The 26,120-nt window shown below is 38.1% G+C and overlaps 2 protein-coding genes across 2 annotated transcripts in view; one reads left to right on the top strand and one right to left on the bottom strand.

Annotated features, from left to right (window-relative positions):
- Positions 1-95: 95 nt before the first annotated feature.
- On the top strand, positions 96-1,706 carry LOC139742992 (uncharacterized). Its single transcript, XM_071653499.1, has one exon. It carries the CDS (start codon positions 187-189, stop codon positions 1,636-1,638), a length of 1,452 nt encoding a protein of 483 aa, XP_071509600.1. The 5' UTR covers positions 96-186; the 3' UTR covers positions 1,639-1,706.
- Positions 1,707-16,593: 14,887 nt separating this feature from the next.
- LOC139742991 (serine/threonine-protein phosphatase 2A regulatory subunit B'' subunit delta-like) overlaps positions 16,594-26,120 on the bottom strand; it is a 54,362-nt gene continuing 44,835 nt past the window's right edge. Inside the window, exons 7-13 of the mRNA XM_071653497.1 lie at positions 23,445-23,601; positions 22,527-22,578; positions 21,633-21,719; positions 20,494-20,638; positions 18,788-18,937; positions 17,583-17,707; positions 16,594-16,856 (exon numbers count right to left, since the gene is read on the bottom strand). Of these exons, the coding sequence (XP_071509598.1) occupies positions 16,709-16,856; positions 17,583-17,707; positions 18,788-18,937; positions 20,494-20,638; positions 21,633-21,719; positions 22,527-22,578; positions 23,445-23,601 (864 nt within the window). The 3' untranslated portion in view covers positions 16,594-16,708. The remainder of the gene's footprint in view (positions 16,857-17,582; positions 17,708-18,787; positions 18,938-20,493; positions 20,639-21,632; positions 21,720-22,526; positions 22,579-23,444; positions 23,602-26,120) is intronic.

Raw genomic sequence — 26,120 nt, 5'->3', positions numbered from 1 at the left:
GATCATTTGAGAAAGGTCAGCATGTCAAAGTTCACATAAGTGACGTCAATAGCACCGGTAAACATCGATTTACAGCTTTTTCTGGTATGCGTCGCTTCAGCTGAGGTCGTGATCTGGCGGGATTTGCAGAAAAAACTAAACTATAATAATTTACCGACTTATTTTTCGGACACATTCACAATAGATATGAATGCAACCACACTTTATGTATCAACGTGCCGATACATTTTGCAGGCAGACTTTGAAAACTGTGAATCTTGGGCAGATCTTTATCGCTTGTTGCCCTATCTACGCCAGTCTTTGTCATGCTGTGTGTGTGGAGCTCTTCTCGACGACCCTCAGGGACCGACGGATTCCAACTGTCAGCATTTCGTTTGTCGGACTTGTGTCGGGGGTAAAATGCTCTTAAAACCATCTTGTAGCTGGTGCAAGGACTACGCGAAATTCGCTGACGTTTTGCAGCTCAGAATACTACTCTCCTGCTACAAAAAGTTATGCGAATATATCGCTGCCACACCCATCGCACGCAGCCTCGTAGGTGCGAACGGTGAATCCAACAGCACTTTGACCATTCTTCAGGAGGGAATGGCGATCAACGCCACGCACGAGAGCGCGAACGTCATGGGCACCGATAAAACCCTCAATATCCTCGATATACTGGCTAAGGCGAATTCACACGATAAGACGCGAGCCAACAATTCAAAGTCACCGCGCCGCCGTCGTGGGCAACGCCAGCGCCAGCGGGATAGTGATTCCACTGGCCTGGGGGACGGGGGATCCCCTGCACCGTCGGGCGTCAGCGGATCGGGTAACCCGGAAGTGGGATCACCCACGCGACTTGATGGCCTTAGTAATGGGCTGGATAGCCCAGATCATCAGGATACTGGTGATAATCATCATTCCTTCTGCAGTACATCAGTTTCGGGCTCGGACAGTTCCAGAGTAAAGCTTAAAAGGAAGCACCACAGTGGAGACCACAAGAGCAAAGCAAAGAAGAAGAAAAAGAAGCGCGACAAGGACAAGCAACGAAAGCTTGACGGAGAGAAATCGAGGCATGGTTCGGGTAGCCGCAGCCGTAGCAGCCGCAGCAGCAGTGAAAGGAAGAAGAGGAGGCACAAAAGTCACAAAGATGAGTCGCGGAAAGACAAGCAAATCTCTAGCGCAAAGGAGACTGCTATAAAAGAGAAGGAACAGAAGGAGGAACCGAAGGAAGAACCAAAGGAGGAGGAGCCACGGGAGGAGCCAAGCACAAAGGAGAAGTTGACCAATGGGGATCTGAGCCCAACAGAGTCTGAGTTGGGACCTGACACACCGAAGAAATTGTCCCTGGTGATATCTGGCCACCGAGCAAAGTTGCTGAAAGCTGGCAAATCTCTCCCGCCCATTTCGGGATGTCGCTGCGGGACGTGGAACCGGCACCCCGGGTTGAACACCTGCTGTGGAAATCGCTGTCCATGCTACATGGAGGAAAAAGGTTGCGGCAAATGCAAGTGCAAGGGTTGTCGCAATCCTTTCAATGCAGACGATGCGGAGAAGAAAAAGAGTAGGGTTCAAGCGAAGAGTGATTCGAAGGAATCTCCTCAGAAGCGAGACACGAATGGCGATAGTGATTTAGACATTGATGTCACTGATATCTGACCCTGAAGACAAAATTTCTTGTATGATTCTGTGTTCTGCCATCATTTTGAATAAATCGGGTGTAGATTTTGAAAAAATGAAATGTATTTGAGTATCCAAGCTATACTTCAATTGTCAGTGTCAATTTTCAATTTCAATTCTCAATTTCAATTTTCAATGTTTTCATCAGCATTTCATGAATATAAATGTGTGTAGTTTGACATGTTATTAATTTTACAGAATTCTGATGTTGTTTTATTAATGTTGAAGATGTATCATCACTCATTGGACACACATAGACTTTATCTTTGTTGGAGCACCAACACAAATTATGATTAGGTCATTACTCTTAAATTATGTGCTGATGATGGACTAGATCTCCTAAGAAAATATAAACTATGACCAATATTTAGACACACTCTATTTCGAAGTGAAATCATTAAAGTGTATCTTTGCCCAAAAAATTTTTTAGATATGTGAAAGAGACACATTTCAGGAGTCCATTGCACCAACTTTCAGAGAAAATGGGTCATTAATTAGTGAAATAATGCGTCTGAAAGTTTCTAAACACAATGGGTCTGGGAGGCAAGACTACAGCAAATCCTATTGTTTGCACTGGGTTACGGAACCACAGCGGTCCCTGAATCTCCCAGACACAGTGTGTTTGGAAACTTTGAGATGCATTATTTCACTAATTAATGACCCATTTTCTCTGAAAGATGGTGCAATGGATTACTGAAATGTGTCTCTTTCAGTTTCACATATCAAAAATTTTTTTTGGCCAAAGATACACTTTAAAAGCTTGTTTGCTTATGTACTGCTCATTCCCTAATTTTGTAATATCAAAGTGTAAACTACTTTTCAGAGCCAATCTAAATGCGGGTAATGTACAAACACTTTTAACTTATTTTTATAGTGTGTACAAAAAAAAGTATCATTGGCTAAACTCTTGTACTGATTATGTGGAATTATGAGAAATGAAGGTTAGACGTGAAAAACCCTTGCAAGTTAGAATTTTCATGTTGTACAATGTACATGGTGTAAAATAAGTGTGAATAATCAATGTAGCTAGCCTACCAAAATGTGTGAATATTTTGTACATATGACTGTAAGAGAAGTGAAAAAGTTCTGTGCTTTTACTGTTTCAAACTTTCATTAACTTAAATTCACAAAGGTGGTTTAAATCAAACCCATGGGTTAAGCGGACTTCACAAAATAAACAATGGCAAAATATGTACACATTGTACAAGTACTTTTCATGTGCATGTCAGCACACGCTCATTATTTGATGTTTGTTGGGAGTACATATGCGATGTTGATATGCAATTACGCAGTAGAAAACTACAGAAATCCATGGGCAAATCAAAATTACTTTTGTGAATTTTGGCCATAATGTTCATTATCTACACGCTACTTCCATGATTGTAATTCCCTCTGGTCAGTAAAAAAAACCAACAACAACAAACAGAAAAGACAAAATGATAAAAGACATGGTTGCTGGAAATTCATCCATGTTTGTGTAGATGGGTATATGTACAATTGTATGATAGCTTACAGAAAGTTAATATCCATCATCGCAGTGTAAACAGGGTGGTGTGATGGATTGTAGTATGTTTGTTACTTGTATTCTATTTTGTTATAGATGCATCCTTTTAATAGAATCTTTGCAGATGAGTGGGAAACACAACAGAGTGCAGCAATGGAAAGCGCTTTGATGAATTTCCCGTCTAAATTATGACGTATTTGCAATTTTGATCATGCTGTAATCAGAGCATGACAGTACAAAGAATCCTACTTAACTGCATAGTGATGGCAGCAGCCATGCTACATGTATGATTTTAGAATGAGAAAAAGAAAAATGTCTGCTTGCTGTCTTACAATGTACATCAGTGCTCACAGTACTCGTAAAGATTTTTCAAGAGTGGCTGACTGGATGTTCATCATTAGCCCCACACATCTGTGAGCTGTTTGAAGTGTTGCTAAATTATGGAGACCATTCATGAAATTAAAAAAAAAATTGAATACAAATCTGGCCAAGTATAAAAAAATTACTTGCGTGAAAATTTCCACTTCCGCACCTCCCCTGCAGTAACTCAAATGACAATTGTAATATGGTTGTGCCAAAATCTGTGAGGACCCTATATTTATTGTTGTTGTATAGTTGTGAAGGCTGCAAGTCGGCAAACAATACCGTGCAACTCATTGGCCTCGTGCACCGGTAATCTGTTTGAGGTGCTCACTCAATTGTCGCGACCATCGGCAAAATTGATAAACGTGCAAAATTCATCTTATCTGGCTGATCGTTAAAAATGACTTGTGTCAAAATTTTTACTTATTTACAGTAACTCAAACTAGTAAAGGTGCAGCCTAAATCCTTGAGGGCCCTGCATTTATTTTTGCTGTACAGAGATGTAGTTGCAATGGCTTTAAGTTGGTAGACAATATGAGTAAAGTCTTTAAAAGCTTCTTGGGACCTCAACTGCCAGGTGATATTGACGTTGTGTGCAGACATCTTCCAAATGGTAGTGAGAGAGTTAAATGCTGTGGGCCCCCAAAGTAATGTATTGTCTGTATGACCGCCGGTGGTGTCAAATTGTTCCCTAAAGTTTGTAGAAGTTGTAACCATGTCAGTCCTTATCCCCGTTTCATCAAAGGTGTTACTATACTAATGATGCACAGGATAGAGTGTGTTAGTGAAGGTGCGGCGCGCTCGAGAGTATTGACAATGTTGCGACATGCACGAGGCGCAGCCGAGTGCATGTTTGCAACCGTTGTCAATACTCGAGAGTGAGCCGCACCTTCACTAACGCCACGAAATAATCCTGTGCATCATTAGTTTTATAAAATGGGTCGAAAACTAACAGCATTATTCACGTACCTTTGTGGGTCAATACCAGTCAGCTACATGTAGCACTCGCTCAAAAGTCAAGATGTCCGAAGATGTTCGTCCCAAACATTTACGCACGTCGCACTCGGAAATCCCGCACACTGATAAGTACTGTACGTACGTATAAGAGTATACGTACGCCACGTACTGTTATGCACAAGAAAGGCCGCCGGCTGTTGTGGCAGCCCGCGGCCCGAACTAGAAGTTGTTTACAGGATTGACAGCGCGTATAGTAGCGCGTTACGCACTTGTAACAACTGATTGAGTGCGCACTGCTAGTGTAAAACATTGTGACGTACGTCAGGCCAGGGAGGTGGAAGAGAGACTCTTCTTAGTGCTTACCTGAAGAAAATAATGCACGCACACGTGACTCATTTCAGCGCTTCCAATTGGCTACATTCTTGAACCCATTTTATAAAAGTGTATAATATTAGCAATTCTCACCAGAATGACAACTTCTCATCGTGCAACAGCCAATCAGGGAGCAGGATTCTTCATGACGCTTGTCATTGCAGCAAGAGTTGGCATCATGGCATTTTTGTTTGTTTGTTTGTTTTGTTTTGTTTAGTTTAGTTTAGTTTTTTTAATGAATGGGGCCCAGGTCAAACTCTGTGAAGTGTAATCAACCTGTGAGTTTACTCTCTTTGAGTTTCATAGCAGATACAGCTGTTGAAGTACTGCATTGTATACTTAAGAGTCAACCGATTTCAAACAAATTGTACTGTGTTACCCATAGGCCTATAGTTCAAATGACCTCTCTTATCTGGCCTTCCTTTATCTTGATCTCTCTACTATCCGGATGCGATCTTGCCGTGATTTTTTTTTTCCAATCTAATGATTGCGGGGAAAAGGGGGATTTCAAACTCAAACAAAATTCCAACACAAACTCACATGAATTGCATATTATTCCCAACATAATTAACATACATTCACATCAAATTTTCATCTATAAGCATGCATTCAGGCATTCACTACCCCCAAATTTTGTGCTGATAGCAAAGAAAGAGTTTCAGTGCACGCCACCTGCAATAGGTTACATTATCAAGGTACCATTGGGTAGGCAGCCGCGTGTATTAAACATCGAGTCTCCCATATCTGGCCAAATCCCCTGTCTGGATGAGCACCGGCCCTGACACGTCTAGATAAGAGCTAGGTCGAACTGTACGTGCAGTGACACTTGACAAATTTTCTGTTCAATAGCAGTTCAGTGCATATTGAAGAAATGTGTATTTTTCTCATCTGCCAGCTTTGAATTAAGTAAGAAGTGAAAATGGATTTTAATAAATCAAGTTTAAGATTGGGAGAACTGTGTAGTTACCTTTTTTTTCCCTCTCCTAAATGTTATCAGTGCGGGTCAAGTAAAGCGAGGTGCGACTAACTTGTCTTCATTACATGTACCTTGACGTGTGTATGTTTGTTGTCACTTTGTAGGGTAGTGTGTGGGAAGTTATGGAAGCAAATTTGTCTTGAGTGATTATACAATGTACGAGAATCCAACCAAATCACCAAATGAGAGTTGAAGTTCTTCTTGACAGTTGTGATTCAGTGAAAGACTAAGGAATTTTGCCCTGAAAGGAAATTATCGATGAAAACAAACCAGTGAAGAGGATGTTCACATTTAAAGGAATGGTGTAGTTTTGGTTGAGATGGAGCCTCAGGTATTCAACTTCTTTTTTGTGAGATAATGAGAATCTCTTCTAAAATATGAAAGAGCATACACTTCTAAGAGGAATTCCAAATTTATTTGATGAAAATTGGTATTGAAATGGCTGAGATATCTAAAAACAAAGTATTCCTGATTCATGTAAAAGGTGGGACTCACCGTTTATTATCAAGGACTTTTTGTTTTACTTTGCCTTTGGTTATCTCAACAATTTCAGAACTGATTTTCATCAAATAAACTTTGAGTACCTCTTAGAATTGTATGCTCTTTAATATTTCATAAGTGGTTTCTAATTACATAGTGTATCTAACAAAAAGTTCAAATTTGAATCCCCCATCTCAACCAAAATTATACTATCTCTTTAAGGTGCTGCGGTCCCAATGTTCAGAGTGTGACCTGCTGTATATGTCTATATTTTGAGTCATCTACAATAACATCAAGCTTTGTTTTTGTTTCCCCGGAAGTATCAAACTTGAGTCTTTTGACTTTTATATCACTTGTGAAGCATTTTTGTTTGTGCAACGTTTGCGTTTTTAGTAACACTCTCTGCTAAATCTACAATTTCTCTATATTAAAATCCACGACATATCATTTAATGTCATGTTCTCACACCTCTTCCATGAATATTCAGAGAATAATACCCTTAAAAGATTTTGCGAGATTATGTTTGCACACAAACTTGAGTGATACCTAAAAAAAAGTTATGGATGTCACAGTTATTTACTGTGCCATTCTTCTGGTTCCGCCTGCGACTACAAATTCTGGTTTTGCGGACATTCCCCAAGATCACTTTGATGTAAGTCGCTCTGCTTCACTGCCGTGAGCTGATATGACCCAGCTGTGTGAGTTACAGCGATATAGCATCTGGTGTAATGCAGTCTTTTCTTACAGTATGCATTTGTCCACGATTGGCACAAATCATTGTTCTTTTGCAAGCAGAAATATTTGTTGGTTAGTACATGTGTGCTGTGGTCGGGTGTTAGGTTACCTGTGTGTGATTTGTTTGTCAGATTTTGAAGGTCATTAGGTTCCCTTTCTTTCTTTCTTTTTTGTTGTTAAAGGGACTGTACAGTACTGGTTGAGACCTAATTTCAGGTTTCTAACATTTTTAGGTGAGATGATAAGAAATCTCATTCGAAATATGAAAGAGCATGCAATTCTATGAGAAATTCAATGTTTATTTGATAAAAATTGGTTTTGAAATGGCTGAGATATCCAAAAAAGAGCGATTCTAATGTGTGGAACCCACACTTTGTAACGATCGCTTTGTTTTACTTTGTTTTTGGATGTTTCAGTTATTACAAACCCGATTTTCATCAAATAAACTTTGAAATGCTCTTAAAATGGTATGCTCTGTGCTATATCATAAGTGTTTTCTGGTATCTTGCAAAAATTTAAAAGCCCAAATTCTCATCTCAACCAATACTGTACTATCCCTTTGAAAGCCTTGATACTGAAGTCAAACGTGAGCTGGTAGACCTGTATGAAGATGGGTTTTTGCAGAGTCAAAGCATTATGAAAGATTCCACAGTACAAACAGTTTTATTTTGTGTTTGCTTTAGTCTTTTAAAAAAAAGTCATGATTGAAAGAAAATAATCATATGGATAGATTTTTGTCCCCTTTGCTTAAAGGCTTCGTGGATCCATCACACACAAGTTTTACTTGATTGATTAAAAGGCTCGTCTGTCCTTGTTGTGTACAACTTCAATGAAATATCGACTTACCTGAGGCCACTCTTTTTTTTGGGGGGGGGGGGGGGGGGAGCTGTTTGGGTTTTTTTTTTCTGCATCTTCTTATATTTGACCTGGCTTATTATGCATCAGTATTTCTTATTAAAGACTTGTTCAGACCACTCAATAGACTATCACTTTTATAGCCACTTTAAATGAAAAGAAATTCAAGTTCTGAGTTCATGTGACAGCTACCTCAAACATGGATACAAGATTTCATTCATGAAGATTTTTCTGGTAAAAATCTCATTACTTCCCTTATTGACTTGGTCTGTGTGAAAGAGATTTTGTTAAAGTGGGACAATTCTTGAGATCCCAACTATTGGTATCTCGTTTTCGTGGGGTTCGTCTGTAGGAGCAGTGGTAGTACGGTTACAGTAGTACAACTGTATTATTTATGGATGTCCCAACATGTTTCTCTTCTATAGCTGTCAAAATTGAACTGCTGGTTTGTGTGCATTATGTAGAATTTCACATCAACTTACATTTAATTCATGATTTGATTACATGTTCAATGTGCGAAAGAAAATATCTCGTGATGTACAGGTGGCATCTGTGTCCAACTCAAACCACTGCTTCATTTGCATATATAAACACACAGTTCAGTTGTCATTTTCTCCCCCAACATTTTGTGGTCTAGTCGATAAAAGATGTGCACAAGGGTATACTCCAGACTGGGTATTTCTATTCTCAAATCAAAATTGACATAAACTGGTGTAAGTTAAGATTATACAAGTGTATGTGCATGTACATGTTGTACTTTGTATGCATGATGTCAATTGTATCATGCACTGGAAGTAAATATGTTTGTGTGTGTGTTAACAAATATTTCTGTACAAGTAGACTACGAATAAAACCACACCAATTTCATGGAATTGCAATGCTTCTACTCTCTTCAACAGAGTCACCTTTAGTCGAAAAATAAAGTTATCACTGCGGACATTTCGCAGGAAAATGGTTTGACCAAGTCTGACTATTCTGTTGTTTCGTTTGATCTTTTTTGTGCGTACTTTCTGTTTTGTTTTGTTTTTTGCCTTTTTTCTTTTTGACGCCTGCTTGGACCGTCCTGTTCAGTACTGAAAATCAATGCAGGTGCTACGGCTGGACATGGTTTTACACAACCATGTTTAAGTGCATTTAACTGCATTCTCTTTCTTTAACTGTGCTTCAGTGTGCTTTGTTGATTAAAGGGACGCATCATCCTATGTTCATGTCGACTGTTGAAAACGGGCAAATGCAAATGACCAGTCAGTCAAATTTTTGTTACAACTGGACCAACATTATGGATAATTATGTGATACATTGTATCATGTCTCTGCTACACTTTACGGTACATGTATACGCCAAATATAGCAAGTCTAATTTTCCACAAACAGGGACCTTGCAACATTTCCCCCGGTGTTTACATTCACAATCAGAGTACAGTTATGAGCGCAGAAATGTATGCGTGCATTTACCATTCATGTCGGGATCAGAGTTGATTATTTTTTGTGTGTTGTTAATGTTGAATTCATAAAATGTGCAAAAATAAAAACCCTGCAAAATATACTGCGTATACAATAAATGTATATGGCTCATTATTTGGTCATACAAACATACAGATTATATGCCGCAATGATTATTGTCCATCTCTCTGTCTAGTGCGTCCATGAAGGCTATGAAAACTACACATGTATTTATTTTTTGGTGAGTATAACATACTCCAATTTAAAAGTGAAGTCAGTTCTAAGTTTTTCCAGTCATGAGATATTTTGCTGTGAAGCATTTAATGCATTTAATTCTCTCGAAAACCTCAACACTTGGTACAATGTACATTGATGCAGAGAATTTCACACAACTTTCACAGGTATTACGCCTGTGCTCTTTCAGAACATATTTATTATGCTCCAGATGATCTTGACGAAATTTATTCATTCAAAGCACACAGAAAAACAAAAAACAAAAGAGATAAATAGCTGCTAATTTTCTAATAGGAACGGGGCCCTATAACATAAAACTCAGAAACTGACTACAGTACATATTTCAACAACCACTTGCAGTCCAATAAAAATTGCATCTGATTGGTAAATCAGAATTGCAGTCAATTAATCAGTCTTATGTTATGGGGCCCGAAATTTCGCTTATCTATATGTCCACTTTCACAATTTTATATCTATTGCTATACATTATCATAGAGTCATCGATATCTATAATTATATAAAGACATATAGAATTCCCTGCACATAGCATATCACACTGAGAAAATTCACAGAATTCATTGATTAGTTTACAGTCAACCTTGCATAAGCCATAATTACACGAATTGATATCAAAATTTCACATTTCATGCACCGTAAAGACCAAACTTTTTCGTGAATTGGCCATCTATCTTCATGAAGTAGAACTGACAATTTCATGTCAAAATTGTTATCTTTTTATTTTTTTGTCCTACACAAGGTTGACTGCTTAAAACGGTATACAAGCATTTGTAATAATCGCTTTCTAAATTTTGCATGAGAAAATTCAAGAAGTGCACTTTTTGACAATAGAAAAGTACTTAGTAGTACATACATTGCAAAGGTAAAGTAAACAATACAATATTTGACTTCAATCATAACACTGCTTCAGAGTATCCAAATGTAGTTCAGTGATATTACAGTGTACAGGTTTTGAAAAAAAAAAATGACCAGTTTATAGAGCAAGCTAATGTGACAGTAGCTGCTACAGCAGCAACAAGGCAACAACCAATCTGCTGAGAGCATTTCAGCTATTGCTATGGTAACTGCACCTTGTATGCTGTGCAGTCTCCATACAACACCCAAGCCTGCTCTGTACTTAGCAGGTATCATTATAGTGCATTGTATTAGAAACCCATTAGCAAAATACACCACTGCAAGCAAAGAATGCTGCATTTGGTCTGACCGACTTCAGATGATAAGATCAAGATGAAAAGAAAAGAGAAAACTTGCTGAAAAGCCTGTACTGCATACTATCACCTACTAACATAGTTATGTATATGTGGGACTAAAAAAATTTGACAATCGTACTGTGGTCACGGTTAAAAAAAATCACAATTGTGTAGGGTGGTCATATATTTGGTCTTATTACCATTTCAAGCAGTTCACTAGCTTAAATCTCAGTGGCACACATATTACATTGTATCTTAAAACTGACCAAGAAGAAGCCAGTGTATGAAAAAAATAAAAACAAAGTTCCCCCAATTATCCAAACAGTACTGTTCCCATATGAGTACAATTATAATGATGTCTGGCACAGAGATAAATCATGGAGTTGTTTTCTTTTCGACACAAAACCATGGTATCAAGAGGAAAAACAAAACAACACAAAACAAACAATCACTGGCGTGTGCATAGTTGTGAAATAATTACTCATATTGCTGTGATTATTATACATACATCACACATATATTACTGTTTGAATTAGATGCCTGCAATGCTGACTTCACAACTGCTGATTAACATCTACCATTATAAACTTGGTGTCTCTGGAGTAGTACTCCTGATTTACTGTAAAGCAAGACATGTTTGCGGCATAAAATTGTCACACAAATTGGAGCCGACGGTCTTTTTCGAGGCGTGAAATTTATTTGAATTGCCACTGGCATCCAATGCATGTAGTCTACAAGAACTTTTGCATGCATTTTAATTTTGCAAATCTTGGCTCTCACAAATTTTGTGAAATTAAAATGCACGCGAACATCTCTGATTCTACAGTATAAAGAATTGAGAGAACACCGATGTATAACATATGGTCTTGGCAACTTTAAAAAAAAAGTTCATTACTCAAAACACACAATCACTATCAACAGTGTAAACCTGAAGGGAGAATTGATATCTAAATTCATCTCAAACTTGAAAAATTTTCAGTAATGCCACAAGCACCACAAAATTTTCTCTGGAACAGACACATTTTCAATTCTGACCATCGAAACATGACAGTTTGATGTATCACCTTACACTCGCTAATCTGGTAAGACTTATGATAGTTATTCACAAAACATACAGCAGTCAATGAGAGAGGTCGACATTTTTTTTTCTTCTAAATGACAGAAGTTCCACTACCAACACCAAATCTAACAGACAAGAGATGGCATGCTGTTACCATGGAGATAAGACTGAATATACAGCACTTTTACTTTTTTTTTCGCTGATTTTGCTGCAGAGTTATAATCTAAGTGACATATTCCTGCTCTTTTTTTTTTGTGCATATACAAAACTAGCTGAAATCAAACAGTGGTCAAAGAGAAGATGACTACATACACTGTACATCTATTTTCTGGGGTTCTTCTCTTTTCTTGTAGGTAGAAAGGTGATGGGAAAATTCAGGTGGGGTTAATTATTAAAGTTTGACAATGCGTTTGTGGTCTAACAAGCAAACAGCAAGGTAGGATGGAGATTGATGTGATAGAAGTGCAGCAAACGCTTGGGCTGAACATTTTTGTTTGGTGTTTACAACAGTAGCTGTGTAGTGTCCTGCAAGTATACAACTTGTGCTGAAAATTTGCCTGATATTTCATTCACTTTGATTACATGTTATATTGTAAATACTAATGGAACCGTTCAAATCCTCTGCAGCTAGTATTTTCAAATGCAAGGTCCAGAAAATCTGAAAACTCCCACATGAGTGCACTATGGACTCAAATTAATGTACGAAGGTCAGTAATCTATTGAAAATAGGTCAGTGTTTGGAGGTCATTAATCTATTGGAAATACATAGGTTGGTAAATGTTATATGCACATTCACTACAAACTCCAGCATTAATGCCATGGTATCAATTAGTACAAACTAAGGTCAAAGTATCCTGAAGTCATCTGAGTATGAAGAGAAATGGGATAAATGGAAGTACTCTTGATTATAATACACACAATCTTGTGTTCTGTTTAATCAAGCAGGTTCGAAAAATGGAGTCACAACAGTCCTATTCGCTTTGATCCCATGCTCGAAGCCGCCACTCAAAAATATTTGAAGTATGTGTCAAACTGGATCTGCCACTTAGATGCGAAGACAATTGACTCGTGTCTCATTGCATAATCACCAGCCACTTTCCAAGGAAGATATGTCTTTGGTAATTACTTTTCGCTATCCCTACTTACAAACGATGGGCGGTAGACAATGGTAAAGGCACGGGGGTGCGCGAACAGAAATTGCTCAAATATTGCTGAAATAGATATCAAAATTACTCGACTGTACGTGTCTGTACGATAATCTGACATATTAATTGATAAAGAACTATACTTGAAGATGATACCATATTAGTTTCATTTGGCGGAAATAAGGAGAAAAGTGATAAAACCGGCTTTCCATGAGGCTAAAATTTCGAACACTTTCACAAAATACAGCTCAGATTTACACTTTTGCACATATTTTCGAATGGAATTGACTTTTGTTTTATATGCTTTATCATTAGGTGAAATTTTATTGCATTTGATATATAAACGAGCAGCATATAACCGATATTATGTTAGCGTTAAAAATGAATCTTCAGATTGCTCAGAAAGATGGCGGCTTCAAGCATCGAACATCAAAGGCACAAATGCACCTGTGGAATTCTTTTGTCCATCCAAAGAAAACTGACAGCTGATTGAATAATCATAGTCAGTTGTAACTCCATCTCTCGAACCTCCTTGGTTTAATAGACCAATTCCCATGATACGCTTGCATTCCATTGTGCAAAGTGGCAAGTCTGATATACTGTAATTGCAATCATCCTTAGAGTGAAAAACTGTGATTCCATAAATATATCATACAGTATGTCATATAATGTCATGTATGTCACAGATGTCATTTATGTCCTATTATGTGTCTTATATCTCACACATGTGATTTATGTCATATACATGTATATTAATTATATATGACTTCAACTCTGCCAGAACCATGTGGGAATATAGTTGTGTGCAAAGTCAGAGGCATTTTGGGGTGGTTGGGATGAGAGACATATTGGTAACGAGCTCCGCCACAGCTTGATATTACACAGAAACACAAAATTAGCATAATTACTTCAAACTCGATATATAGTAGTCATATGAGTGGGCTATAATTTATTCATTTCATTCTCCCCCCCCCCCCCAAAAAAAAAAAAAAAAAGAAAAAAAGAAAAAAAAAAACACACACAAAAAAGAAACAAAAAAAAGATCTTGATTTTTAATTTTTTTTCCTTTTTTTGTTTCTGCCTGGAAGACGAGCCACTACTGAGAACTCCTGTATTTCATTGCATTCTGCAACACCACATGGTAAACTTGTAATGTATTACAATTACCAAGACAAAACCAGGAAGTAACACACTGCGGAAGCAATTGACGAGCTGTTCCCCTGGCGATGAAAACACATCTGATCATCAACAGAGAACAAGTTTCTCATGAAATATCAAACTACCGCTACCAGACAGTAGACTATCACTTTTACAGGGGTCTGTAATAATAATAGGATTGTAATCTGAAACCGTCGTTGAAATGACTGACGGCAGCTTGTGGCTCACAGTGAACCATCTTCTCTGTAACATGAGATGCTTTTCTATTGTGCTTCTGAGACTCTGCAGATGTGAATGATGGCAATACAGCTTTACTTCAGATCAACTGCAACACATCCCACATAACATAATAGGATCTGGTACCTTCTTATGAATCTGAAATTAGCAAACTTTAGCTGCTCCAATTCCAATTCTCACAAAGCAACTAAACACACACAAAAAAGTGAGATGATTTTTTCACTGAGCTTTCATGATTTAAAGTCATTAGCATTTAATTGTCTGGAGAGTGTCTCAATATACCAGGGGACCGTTTCATGAAACTTTTTGTCAGTGATTTACACTGACAACTGTTAAAAGCTACTGAAATCCTTGCGTCTGATTGGCTGATAGCAAATTTGTCGGTGAAAACCTCTGACGAACTCATTGATGAAACGCCCCCCAGAAATGACTTTATTACAAATAGCAGTTAAGATGTTTATACCAAATCAAAGTCTTTTGAACAGAGATGAAGAAATGGTTTAATATGCATATCGGCAGTGTAATGCCGCAAATTAGTTTGTGCTATGGGCTTATCTATCCCTTTAATTATGTGTCTAGGGGTGCTTTTGAGCACTCCACCAAAGTGAACTAAGCTGTACCATACCTGCTCCAGAGAAGCACTCACACACTCCTAAAGCGTACCGTACCAATTGTACAGAGCCAAAGTGGACCACTTCCCGATGTGCTCCAAAAACGTACCAAGACCGTACCAAAAATTTGTACGTGAATAATGCACGTAACATGCACATACATCATAATGCAAAGAGTTCATTCTCTTTGTTCGAGACATCTGTAAGTAGCTTAAGCACGCCAAGTGAATGACCCTGTTGCTACAAAATGTGTGACCCCCTCTAAAATAACTAAAGAGGTACGCTTCCGCAACAGAGCGTTTGAACGCTCCAATTCTGGCACAGCACTGTACAATTCGCTCTTGTTCACTTTGGAGCGCTCGAACGCACCTTAGGTATGGTTGTGATACGGGTATATAATATGCAACAGCCTCCATACATCCCAACCAAATGTGTCAATCACATCTTCAGAAAGGTATTGCACGAGTAAGAAACTCCTTGCGCATACATCTAGTCAGCTGTCTCACTAAAGTGGGGAAAACTGTATTACAATTGGACAGCAATATCATAAGTACATTATCAATTCCATGGCAAGTTTGTGTTTTAACAGGTGGGACAGTCCAGAATTGGCAAACTGCTTTGGGAGGGAATATATATTGTGACAAGAATTAAGTGTTTGGGAAATTTGCTGCAGCATCTAGGCCAAAATATATATTTCTTGTAATACTTCTTGATATAACTCGGTACCTTTGACAGTACTGCCTGCAATGGTATATCAAAAATAGTCTACCACTAATACTACACACATTACAGAGAGTCAATGTAGAGCTACAGGCCTTGCACATATTTCATTTCCTTTTGTCCTTTTTCTTTGTTAAGGAAATATCAGATCAACAATGCAACCATACTTGTGAAGGTTGACAAGTGCAAAAATGTATCAGCAGTCACAGTTATATTGCTTCAATTTTTTCAGCATTCTTGCATATTACTGTTTTGAGTACATATAAAGTGACTTGTAACTAGTGAAGTTATAAAGTGTGAATTCTTCTCACATTTTCTTCTTATTCTAAATTATTTTTTCATTTTTACTAGATACTGCTGAAATTCCTCTCCATTTATTTCATCTGCTGAAATTCATCTGGACTTGGCAAATCGTGAATTACTGATCCATTCGCATCACAAACAATGTAACGCTAAATCCATTGGCATCAAGTGTAAGTTGCATGCAAAATTTGTGTCAAATTTGTGTGTGACAATTTATCTCATGCGCAGAGAACACGACTTCAAAAATTAGCAGTACAGTCCCTTTGATGATTTACTAGAACTCGTTTCAATAAATAATGCCAAATTCCTTTTTGGTACCGATTTTGATTTTTGAAAGAATATTGGCATCATTTAATGACTGATACATAAGAATACAGAAAAAGAAAAATTCACAGGCATGCACAGATCAAAACATAATCCATCTGCACTCTGTCGAAATAATGATATAAAAGACTTACTGGACATTATGACTAACACTCATTGAAACAGTCACCATAGCAACAGCTCATACCCAGGATAATTTGTTGTTGCCATGGTAATTGCAATGATCATATCAAATAATCTTCACCTTTACCATACAGGACCTCCATCTTCTGTCACTGTTCGCTTACTAGATAGAATTTATGCTCCTATGGAAGCAGCTAATCTGTGTCTGGGACACTGCCACCATCCGGGGGGCGTGACTATCGTCATGACGACTTGTTTCCCGAGCCGTCCTGATTGTCGTCCACCCACTTGTTCCGCTGGGGATCGGACCCGGGTTCCGAGATGGTCGCCTTCTGCCGCAGGTCGATGGTGATGATGTCGTCGTCGGACTCAAAGTCGTCTGCATAGTCCCTGTGGGATGACAGGTCGAAGGAAAGGGGGGAGAGATTGTTGAAGAAAGAAATGTGAAAACAAATCCCACAGTTTTAATATTATTCCGATGAGTGCACATGAATGATATTTTTCATTAGTGGTCTAAATTGAGTTGACAAGCAGAATATGAATAACTGAAGAAAAGAAAGACAGGTATTACTCATCCTTCCTGTCCTATACCCCGACTTGCCCCTCCTACCCTCAGATCCTGACTCCCCTTCTGTCCCTATTACCTAACAGCCTACTCTCAGCCCTCCTGTCCAATGATCAGAACTTACCCATCCTATCCTTGGACCAACACTTTAATCCCTTCTCCCAAGACTTCAAACCTAAAAATCACCCTTCCTACGCCCACACCAAGTCCCATCCCTCCCAATCCTTAATCTAGGGTCCCCTTTCCTATCCCATCACCAAGACTCACCCCTCCCATCCGTAAATCCAAAGTTCCCCTTCTTACCTCGACTTACACCAAGACTCACCCTCCCACCCTTATAATCAAGAATCCCCCTTTCCCAAACTCACACCAAGTCTTACCTCTCCCATCCCTAAATCCAGAGTCTCCCTTAATCCCCCCACATCTAGACTCGCCCCTTCACCCACAGTCCCCCTTTCCTACCCCCATACCAAGAATTCCTCCTTGCTACCGAACTACCAGCCTGGACCCTCTTACCCCTAGACCCAGATTAACCCTCAACCCAGACTTACCCCTCCTCCCCTTGCACAGATTGTGCCTGGGTATCCTGTCCCCCTTCCTCCGCTACCAGCAGCTCGTACTCATCAGCCGCATACTTCTCCCAGTCAGTTGGCTCCGGCACATCACTGTCATAGTCCTGTTCAGGAGGTAGGATGAGAAGCAAAGATGAGTCTACACCAGTGCTACCCGAAACACTTTTAAGATTTGCCTTCTGTCAAGTGATGGATACATTGTCACAAAATATGCACCCTACGTGTTCAATGTGATTTACTCACACAAAGTACCCTGATATACAAACATACTAAACTACGATTGTCTCCACGCTATTGTAAATTGTAGCTTTAACAAGTATTGCACCCTTATTTGCAACATTTAAAGATACTTTATGCCTAAAGTTCATACCAGTATGTTCTTTTTGTAACTCTGAAAATTAGATTCCTTTCATAAGCTGGTATATTATACAGGTAGGTAATTCTGACCTTCCCTCAGAATAATAAAGCTGGAAACTTCTTTATCATCGAGGGGGAAACAATACTACAGATTTTCAGTGAATTTATTCTGACCCTTCAAAATACCAACCTTTATTCTCGGTACAAAAGAGGAGCATATTCTTGAGTGATATGGGGTTAAGTTTTCATTTCTTTTTTCTTTTAAACTCTGAGAAGTATTATCCTAGGATTTCGTACATAATGTGAAGAGACTTAATTCTTCAACCATGAAAAATTTTACGATATTTGCAAAAGGGACGACTGTATGACCTTTAAGACCTGGGGCCCGTTGCATAAAAGTTACAATAATGGTAACTTTGCCATCCAATGGTAACTACCATGGCAACAATACTCAACAGCCAATCAAAATCAAGAATTCCATGGAAGTTACCATTGGATGGCAAAGTTACCGTAATTGTAACTTTTATGCAACGGGCCCCTAGTACCTCAACATATTTTCCTGCCACTTCTCATTGCAAAGCATCACGGAACCAATTTGAGCAAGACTAGTATACAAATTTGATATCATTATTAGTGAACAGAACTACTCTAGTGAGCATGACATGGACAATGATATAAATGTTGACAGGCATGATGCTAATCAACCCGTTGAGGACGAGTCCCGAGTATACTCGGGCAGGTGTCAATGAGAAATGCGTGTTGTAGCAAAATCAGTCCGTCCTCAACGGGTTACTAAGGACCTCCTCCATCAGAGCTTTTCGACTCACTCGGTTGGTGGCAAACGGGTCCCTCTGCTCGTGCTCAAGGAACTTCTCCAGGTTGAAGAGGGTGTCAAAGAAGATGTAGGCCAGCTTGCAGTTCTTGAGGTCGTGCAGGGTGATGTAGTCCGGATGTCTGGGCTTGACAAGGTCCAGTAGCTGAATATGGATGAGGTCAACGTTATAATTCAAACTTGGCCAACTGCTATAATGAAATCGTACATGTGGATTATCTCTAAACTCATATCAGGGCATTTACCCCCCCCCCCCAAGGACAATTACCCCTCTCTCTCTCTCCCCCCCCCCCCTAAATACTTAGGATTAGGGTTAGGGTCAGGGGAAGGGTCTGGGTAATTGTCCAGGGGGTAATTGCCCTAGAACCCTCTATACTTGTTCATCTCTGGACTTTGGTAGCACGAAATTGGTCTTCTGAATATGTATAGAGTACCTAAGTGATGATGTCACAGTCTTTTGTTATAGCTTGGGTTGGGACTAGTTGCAAGCATGGTTAGAAATAATAGTGTTCACAGATATTTGGGGCCAGGTAAGGTTGTTTAAAACCAGCTTCCATGATGATGAATGGCTATGACATTATACTTTGGGAATCTGTTATTTCCAATTTTATCTCTCGCGAGAGCAAATCATATGCCATGCAAATTGTTCTCTTGCTGGCTGAGAGGACTATATACCGGCTATCTTGCGATTTTTTCAGGTTATGATCGTCTCCTGTAGAAAATGGAAACAACAATGTAAAAGACTTCCCCAAGACCAAGATACAATGATTTGACCAAATATACTTTGACCACTTATACTTTGAAAACTCCAAGTGGAATGCAAAAAAGAAAGAAAATATAGTTCTCAGAAGGCTCCTCTTCTAACACCTCAAAAATTACAAGAATATTCATATTTCATAATCATCACTGACATAAGTTAAAGTTTTCATCCACCTTGCTGGACTGCCAGTGACATCCCCATTTTTATCCAGGAAAAGCAAACAAACAAACCAAAAACAAGAATGTGTCTGCACTTGGAAAAAAGAAAGAAAGGATATGGAACAATGAATGAACAAGTTTTTGTTTTCCTTTGAATTAAAGTTTCAAAATGCAGTTTGCTGCTGTTAGAAAAAACACGGTTAAAATGAAATTTTGTTACAACAAAGTCAAATTCAGGTCCCATAATTTTCATCTATATATCTCAACGTACTTTTTTTGTTCAGCTACAAGGAATTTCGATCTTAAGAAGGAAAACTGCCAGTCCCGAGGACTTAGTTATGACAGGAGTTGCCTGTATTTTTCTCTCATTGATTACATCTCCCATAGCCTATAATCTAGGTGGAGGATGCAGCTTTAGTCTTTACTGTCACACTAAACGTCTAATGTGGTGAGACTATTGTCTTTGCTAAGCAATACCTCTGATGTGGCGAGAATATGAGTAGTGGATGAGCGCGAAGCATCCACTGCCTATATCCACTCATCTTGCTTTTTTTTAGTCGTTTTCTTATTATCGACTATGAATCAGTGGAAATTTTTGTATGAAAAACTGCCATCGATTCACAGTCAATGATAAGAAAACAACGACTAACGCAAGACAAATGGATACAGGCAGTGGATGCTTCCACTGCTCACAGTTGCCGCATGAGATATTTAGCGTACATGTAACAGCACAGACGATAGCTACATCCTCCGCCTAGATCATAGGATACATCTGCCACGAACCTGACACAAGCAATCTTCAAACGGTAGCGTCTCAATCCCAAGACTCTCCATCTTGTTCAGCTGCTCCTCGTAGAAGAACTCCAGCTCAAACATGGACAGGTAGCCATCTCCATCGATGTCGAGGCAGCGAAACCAGTACTCGATGCTGGTGGTTGGATAGACAGAACGAGAGACAGATGGAAGAATGAGCGAGTGATGGAGAGAGAGAGAGAGAGAAGGACAAATTGAAGACGGCACGGCGAAAAGCTTAGAGTTGAAGAAATCTGAGCTGCATCATTCTACATTCTGCACAATTAACCCGTCGAGGACAAGTCCCGAGTAAACTCGGGCAAGTGTCTATGGGAAATGCGTGTTGCAGGATAATTAGTCCGTCCTCAGCGGGTTAATTAAGGAGCACCTGACTTGCCTCTTTCAGAAAGTAGGGGTAATAATATCACCCTTAACATACATCAGTAGCAAGTTGAGGGAATATGTGCTTTTTTCAAAAATGAAATTTTACGAAATCATCTTATGTTTTCCTTATATTGTTCTATATTGTTCTACACATGTGACTTCAGAAACTGTCTTAGTCTTCTCATCCAGCAGTGACTGCACAGAAACTTTAAAATTCATAACTTTGAATGGATTGTCCCATTTACCTCAAACTTTCAATCATGTGTTCTACTAATTTTGCTGCATTCACTCAATCCACATGGGTATTTAGGTGAAAGTGTCCTTCAAAGGATACATTACATAAGATACTTTTTACCTTTGGGAGCAGTGATTTAAAAAATGTTTGAGTTATCACATTTGATGCATATGTGTAAGTCAGCTGTAATACAAAACATCCTACCATATGAAAATTTTGCAATAAAGCCTGAAATATGAGGAGATATCACTATTTTTCTCAATAAACCATAACTGTAGACAGTTTAGTCAAGAAACAATCTTAATATATAACTATTGTTCGCATTTTGTATATTTAACAATACTTAACATTGATTATACTAAATTTTTTACACTTAGTATTTCTATCCCTCACTCACATTTCAGAACTATTTTGAAGCACTAAAGCTTGGTTTTTGTTTTATCTGCAAACAGTACATGATGCCTTTAAAGGGGTTCAACAGAAGACTCTAATTTCACATTGAAGTGTTTACCTGGTGGGCTGTTTCTTGTCCTCCTCAGAAAGAAGGAACCAGACAAACTCGTAGTAACTCATCCTGCCTTCCCTCACAGATGCAGAGCTGCCATGGGTGGAGAGGAAAATGAATGATTACAGCACGGCACAGAACCACGGACATTAGAGAGCAACTTATGTTAAGGTTCACTTGAATACATACACTCTTACATACATGCATAATCATATACATACATTGCGCATACAAATTAACATACATACACCCATACATACTTTCATACATACGTACAATTACATACATACACATATACATACAATTACACATTTCATACAGTTATACATACATACATACATATGCACATACATACTTACAGACATACTTTTCTTTTGTTTTTTCATATTTTTGCACATATCAACAAAGAGACATTGGTGATGAATAATTATTGCTAGGTCAGGAAAGCCTTGGGACAAACTTTGGGAATCATTTTGGATTGACATTCATGAAGGAAATATGCATTAGAAATTGGAACAAACCAGTCAGAGGGATATCTAGAAACATGGATTGCCACAAGAAATGACAGAGAGAAATGATAGAGACATGAATTGCCATAAGAAATGACAGGCTTTTATACACTCAACACAAAATCTAATGACTTTGTCCTGTGCATTAGAATAGCATGTCAGAGTATCATTCATGACATTTTTAATACCTTATGATAACATGTGTATGGGGGAGGGGAGGGGAGGAGAGGGGATGGGAGAGGAGAGGGCCAGGGAGGAAAGGGGAGGAGAGGGGAGGGGTATGGGGAGAGGGAGGGGAAGGGAGAGGGAGAGGAGGGGGAAAGGGGAGAGGGGGGGGGGAGGGGGGGAGAGGGATAAGACGTTTGTCATTGTTTGAAAATATGGAAACTACCTCAGCACCGTCCCAGGGGAGAAGATTCTATCAATCATCCTTGATGAGAGGGCTGCATGGAAGAAGAAAAAAAAAGGACAGGAAAAATATATTTATACTGTTTTTAAACACTGATAATATAAACCAAGTACCAAGTAGAACTTCTCATGATGTTTGAGTCACAATACTATCAACACAAACTGAAAAAGCACAAAGTTTTCCCACAGCAAAGAATTGTTGGCAAGATATTGGCAAGATATTGGCCCTATTGGCAAGATATGTTCTCCTTGTATCACTGAAATGTAACCTCTCAAAACTTGCAAAGAAGCATTGCATCTATCTCTGAAAACAAAGTTCCAATAACTGAATATATCTGTTTCGCCCTCGATAAGAAAAAAGAAATCTTGTAAAGCTGAGATTATATTATTTTGTTCTCTGTGAACACGATTTGCACCTCAATCTGACTGTGTGGCTTTCTGGCACTTTACATCCACATTACTGAAAAATACAGACCTGACATGTGATAATTCAATGAGCAGAAAATTCTGTACACATGATACTAAAACAAAACCAAACCCTTATATTTTCATAAATGTTTCAGCAGGATAGAGCTACCAGCTACTGCAACAATTACATAGCAACAAAATCAGAACTTAATGTCTTCTCCAAGCTGGTCTTGGCATTGTGCCAATTTTTAATCACTTTATAATTCTTAATGCATTTATTGCTTATTAGACACATGTCTGCCTCTCTACTAGCTAAACAAAACATTAAAAAAACACATCATATCAAACATGATGTACACAAACGAAACCACTTCATTCATAATTAATACAGGCAAAAAAAAAAAAAAAACATTTACTAAACCAAAATGTACCAGGTACTGGTCAACATGTAAATATTACAAAGTGGATTCTGGCTCAACTCGGGCCAACTGACCATGGTCCTGGTGTCTGGCCAAGTCCCTCTTGTCGATGTAGAGGTCATGGTCAGTGTCCAGCTCCCAGAACTTGCAGTAGATGACGTAGAAATGCTCGTAGGAGAAGAAATCCGATATCTGGTTAATGTCATCCTCCTCCTCCAGAAGTGCAATGACCTTTGAGCAGAGATGAGGAGGCACCAAGGGAGAAGGGAGAGATGGGTAAGTAGCTAACTGTAAAACTAGGAATGTACGCGTGCATTTTAATTTCGCGAATTTCACAATTGCCAAGATTCATGAAGTTAAAATGCATGTGAAAAGTGTTCTTGTCTTCACTGTATGCATTGAACGCCAGTGGCAATTTGCACAAATTTCATGTCATGATAAAAGGCCATCAGCTCCAATTCGTGAAAATTTCATGCCACGAATATATCATGTTTTACGATAGATAGATACATAGGGACATAGATAGAAAGATGATTAGATAGATGGATAGATATACAATGTATAGATAGATAGATAGATAGATAGACAGATGGATAGGTAGACAGATAAATAGATAGATAAACAGATAGATGCATAGATAGACAGATGAATAAATAGATAGATAGATAGATAGATAGATAGATAGATAGATAGACACATAGATACATAGATAGATATATAGACAGGTCGATAGATGGATAGATAGATAGATAGATAGGAAGATAGAAAGATATACACTCAGCAAAAAAAGAAAGTAAACACTTTTTCAAGTTTAGATTTCTCATCGAATACTTGGTTGAAAGCTATTGTATTATATATCATATTGAAGGTAATTTAATTGGCTATCAACCTGGTAGGTCAACAAGAAGGGAAAATTTACGCATGAGTGAACACCATTGTTTTTCTCTTCCAAGGCACAAAAGCAAAAATTGCAAAACTGAACAAGTTGTCACTCATGCATATGTGCTCTTCCATGGAACAATAAGAACAAACAACAAATTTCACACAAAAAGAACCATGAATTAAGTTGCAAAAATAAACCTTTGTTCTCTATGATATCTCTAAAGCCCCAAAAATCAATGAAGGATAAAAATAATGGAGAAAAATAACACATCTTGTGTCAAATCTAAATTCAAATGAAATAAGAGAAGTAACAATTAACAAAAATGGTAGAAAATTGAGGGTTTTTTTTTCAAATTAAGAAATTGTAAATAATGTTTGGTTCTTGAAATTGTCACATAGACTCTTTAATCACTAGATTAAAAGAAATGAATACAGAAATTCTGCTCATTTAATCATCTTTAAGCATATCATTCACTATGTCATTTGAAGTTTGACTTGACAGAAAATTCTTATTTTCCCCTTAAGTTTCCCATTTTTTTTTCTTAGAGGTTATAAAAAGATAAAGAGAACAAAAACTTATTTGTCCTATTTCATTCATGTCTCTCATTGTGTAAAACTGGTCTTTTGTTAACAATGTTATTCTGAAGGGCATTTGCAAATGACAGAAAACATGTCAATTTTTGCAATTTTTAATTTTGAGCCTTGGAGAACAAAAGCGAATGTGCTCAGTCATGCGTAAAGTTTTCTTTTTAAATAACATATTAGCTTAATAGCCAATTAAATTACCTTTAACATGGTATATAATGCATTGATTTTCATTAAAATCTTCTATGAAAAATATGACTTCGGAAAAGTGTTAACTTTCTTTTTTTGCTGAGTGTATATAGAGAGAAAGAGAGTGACAAGCAGAGAGAGGGAGAAAGATGAATTAATTTGCTGAGCCAGCAGGAAATATTTGTCACCCGTAGCTTTTCTGACAAATATGCGGGACAAAATTTCTTAAAGGCACAGTCAATGTTTCAAATGTAACAAAAAAGAAAATGCATATGCCCTGATCCTATTTCCACATAGGCCTATTAAGCAGACCATGATATAATCACACATAAAGGGAAGTAAACCAAATAAGTGTAGATATCTAAATGTAGGATCTTTGTTGCATTCTCCTTTGTTTTTCTTTAGAATTTTACAGTATATCCATGATTATCAGAATTTCACCTGAAAGCATGAACAGATTAAAGCCTAACAGAAGCAGCTTGGCATTGCCTTAAAGAGACATATAAGTCATCACTGCCAATAATCCAAGGGGGAAAATAAAACTAATTCAAAAAGTTGGTTGAACAATGAATGCTACTGTATCAAAAAGGAGACATATAAATGTCTGATACTGCATAAAGGAAATGCTGTATAACTTACTTTATCATAGCCTCGAAAAAAAAAATTACTTGAGTGCACTCTTCTCTCAATGCATTCCATTATATTACTAGAAAAACGCATTGTCTTTTTATTATTATCATTGATTACAGAGGATTTAACAAATGAATAGGTCTAAAAAACCTTCAACTTATATCTCTGAATATACTACTTAAATTGTTCTTTTTTTTTCTTCTATACTTATAGGTAAGGATATTTTCCCGTTTATTCTGCCAATCATCAAGAGCAGGTAATGCAACAAAACTGTTCTACATTCTGCTTCTACATTCTGCTTCTACATTCTGCTTCGAACACTAAATGATACACTTTTCTCCTCCAGATATTGACTTTTTTTTATGTAACTCTTTGACTAGTAGTAGATGACAAAGATAAATCATGGTTTAGTCAATAATTTAGATGCTCCCCCATCCAATCCTGCTCGCAAAGTTTGCCGTGAA

This window comes from Diadema antillarum, unplaced genomic scaffold (genome assembly GCF_040938485.1).
Source record: "Diadema antillarum isolate AM-2024a unplaced genomic scaffold, OU_Dant_1.0 seq00001041_RagTag, whole genome shotgun sequence".
Lineage (NCBI taxonomy): Eukaryota > Metazoa > Echinodermata > Echinoidea > Diadematoida > Diadematidae > Diadema > Diadema antillarum.
The sequence above is the reverse complement of the archived record's forward strand: the minus strand, read 5'-3'. Positions and strand labels throughout refer to the sequence as shown.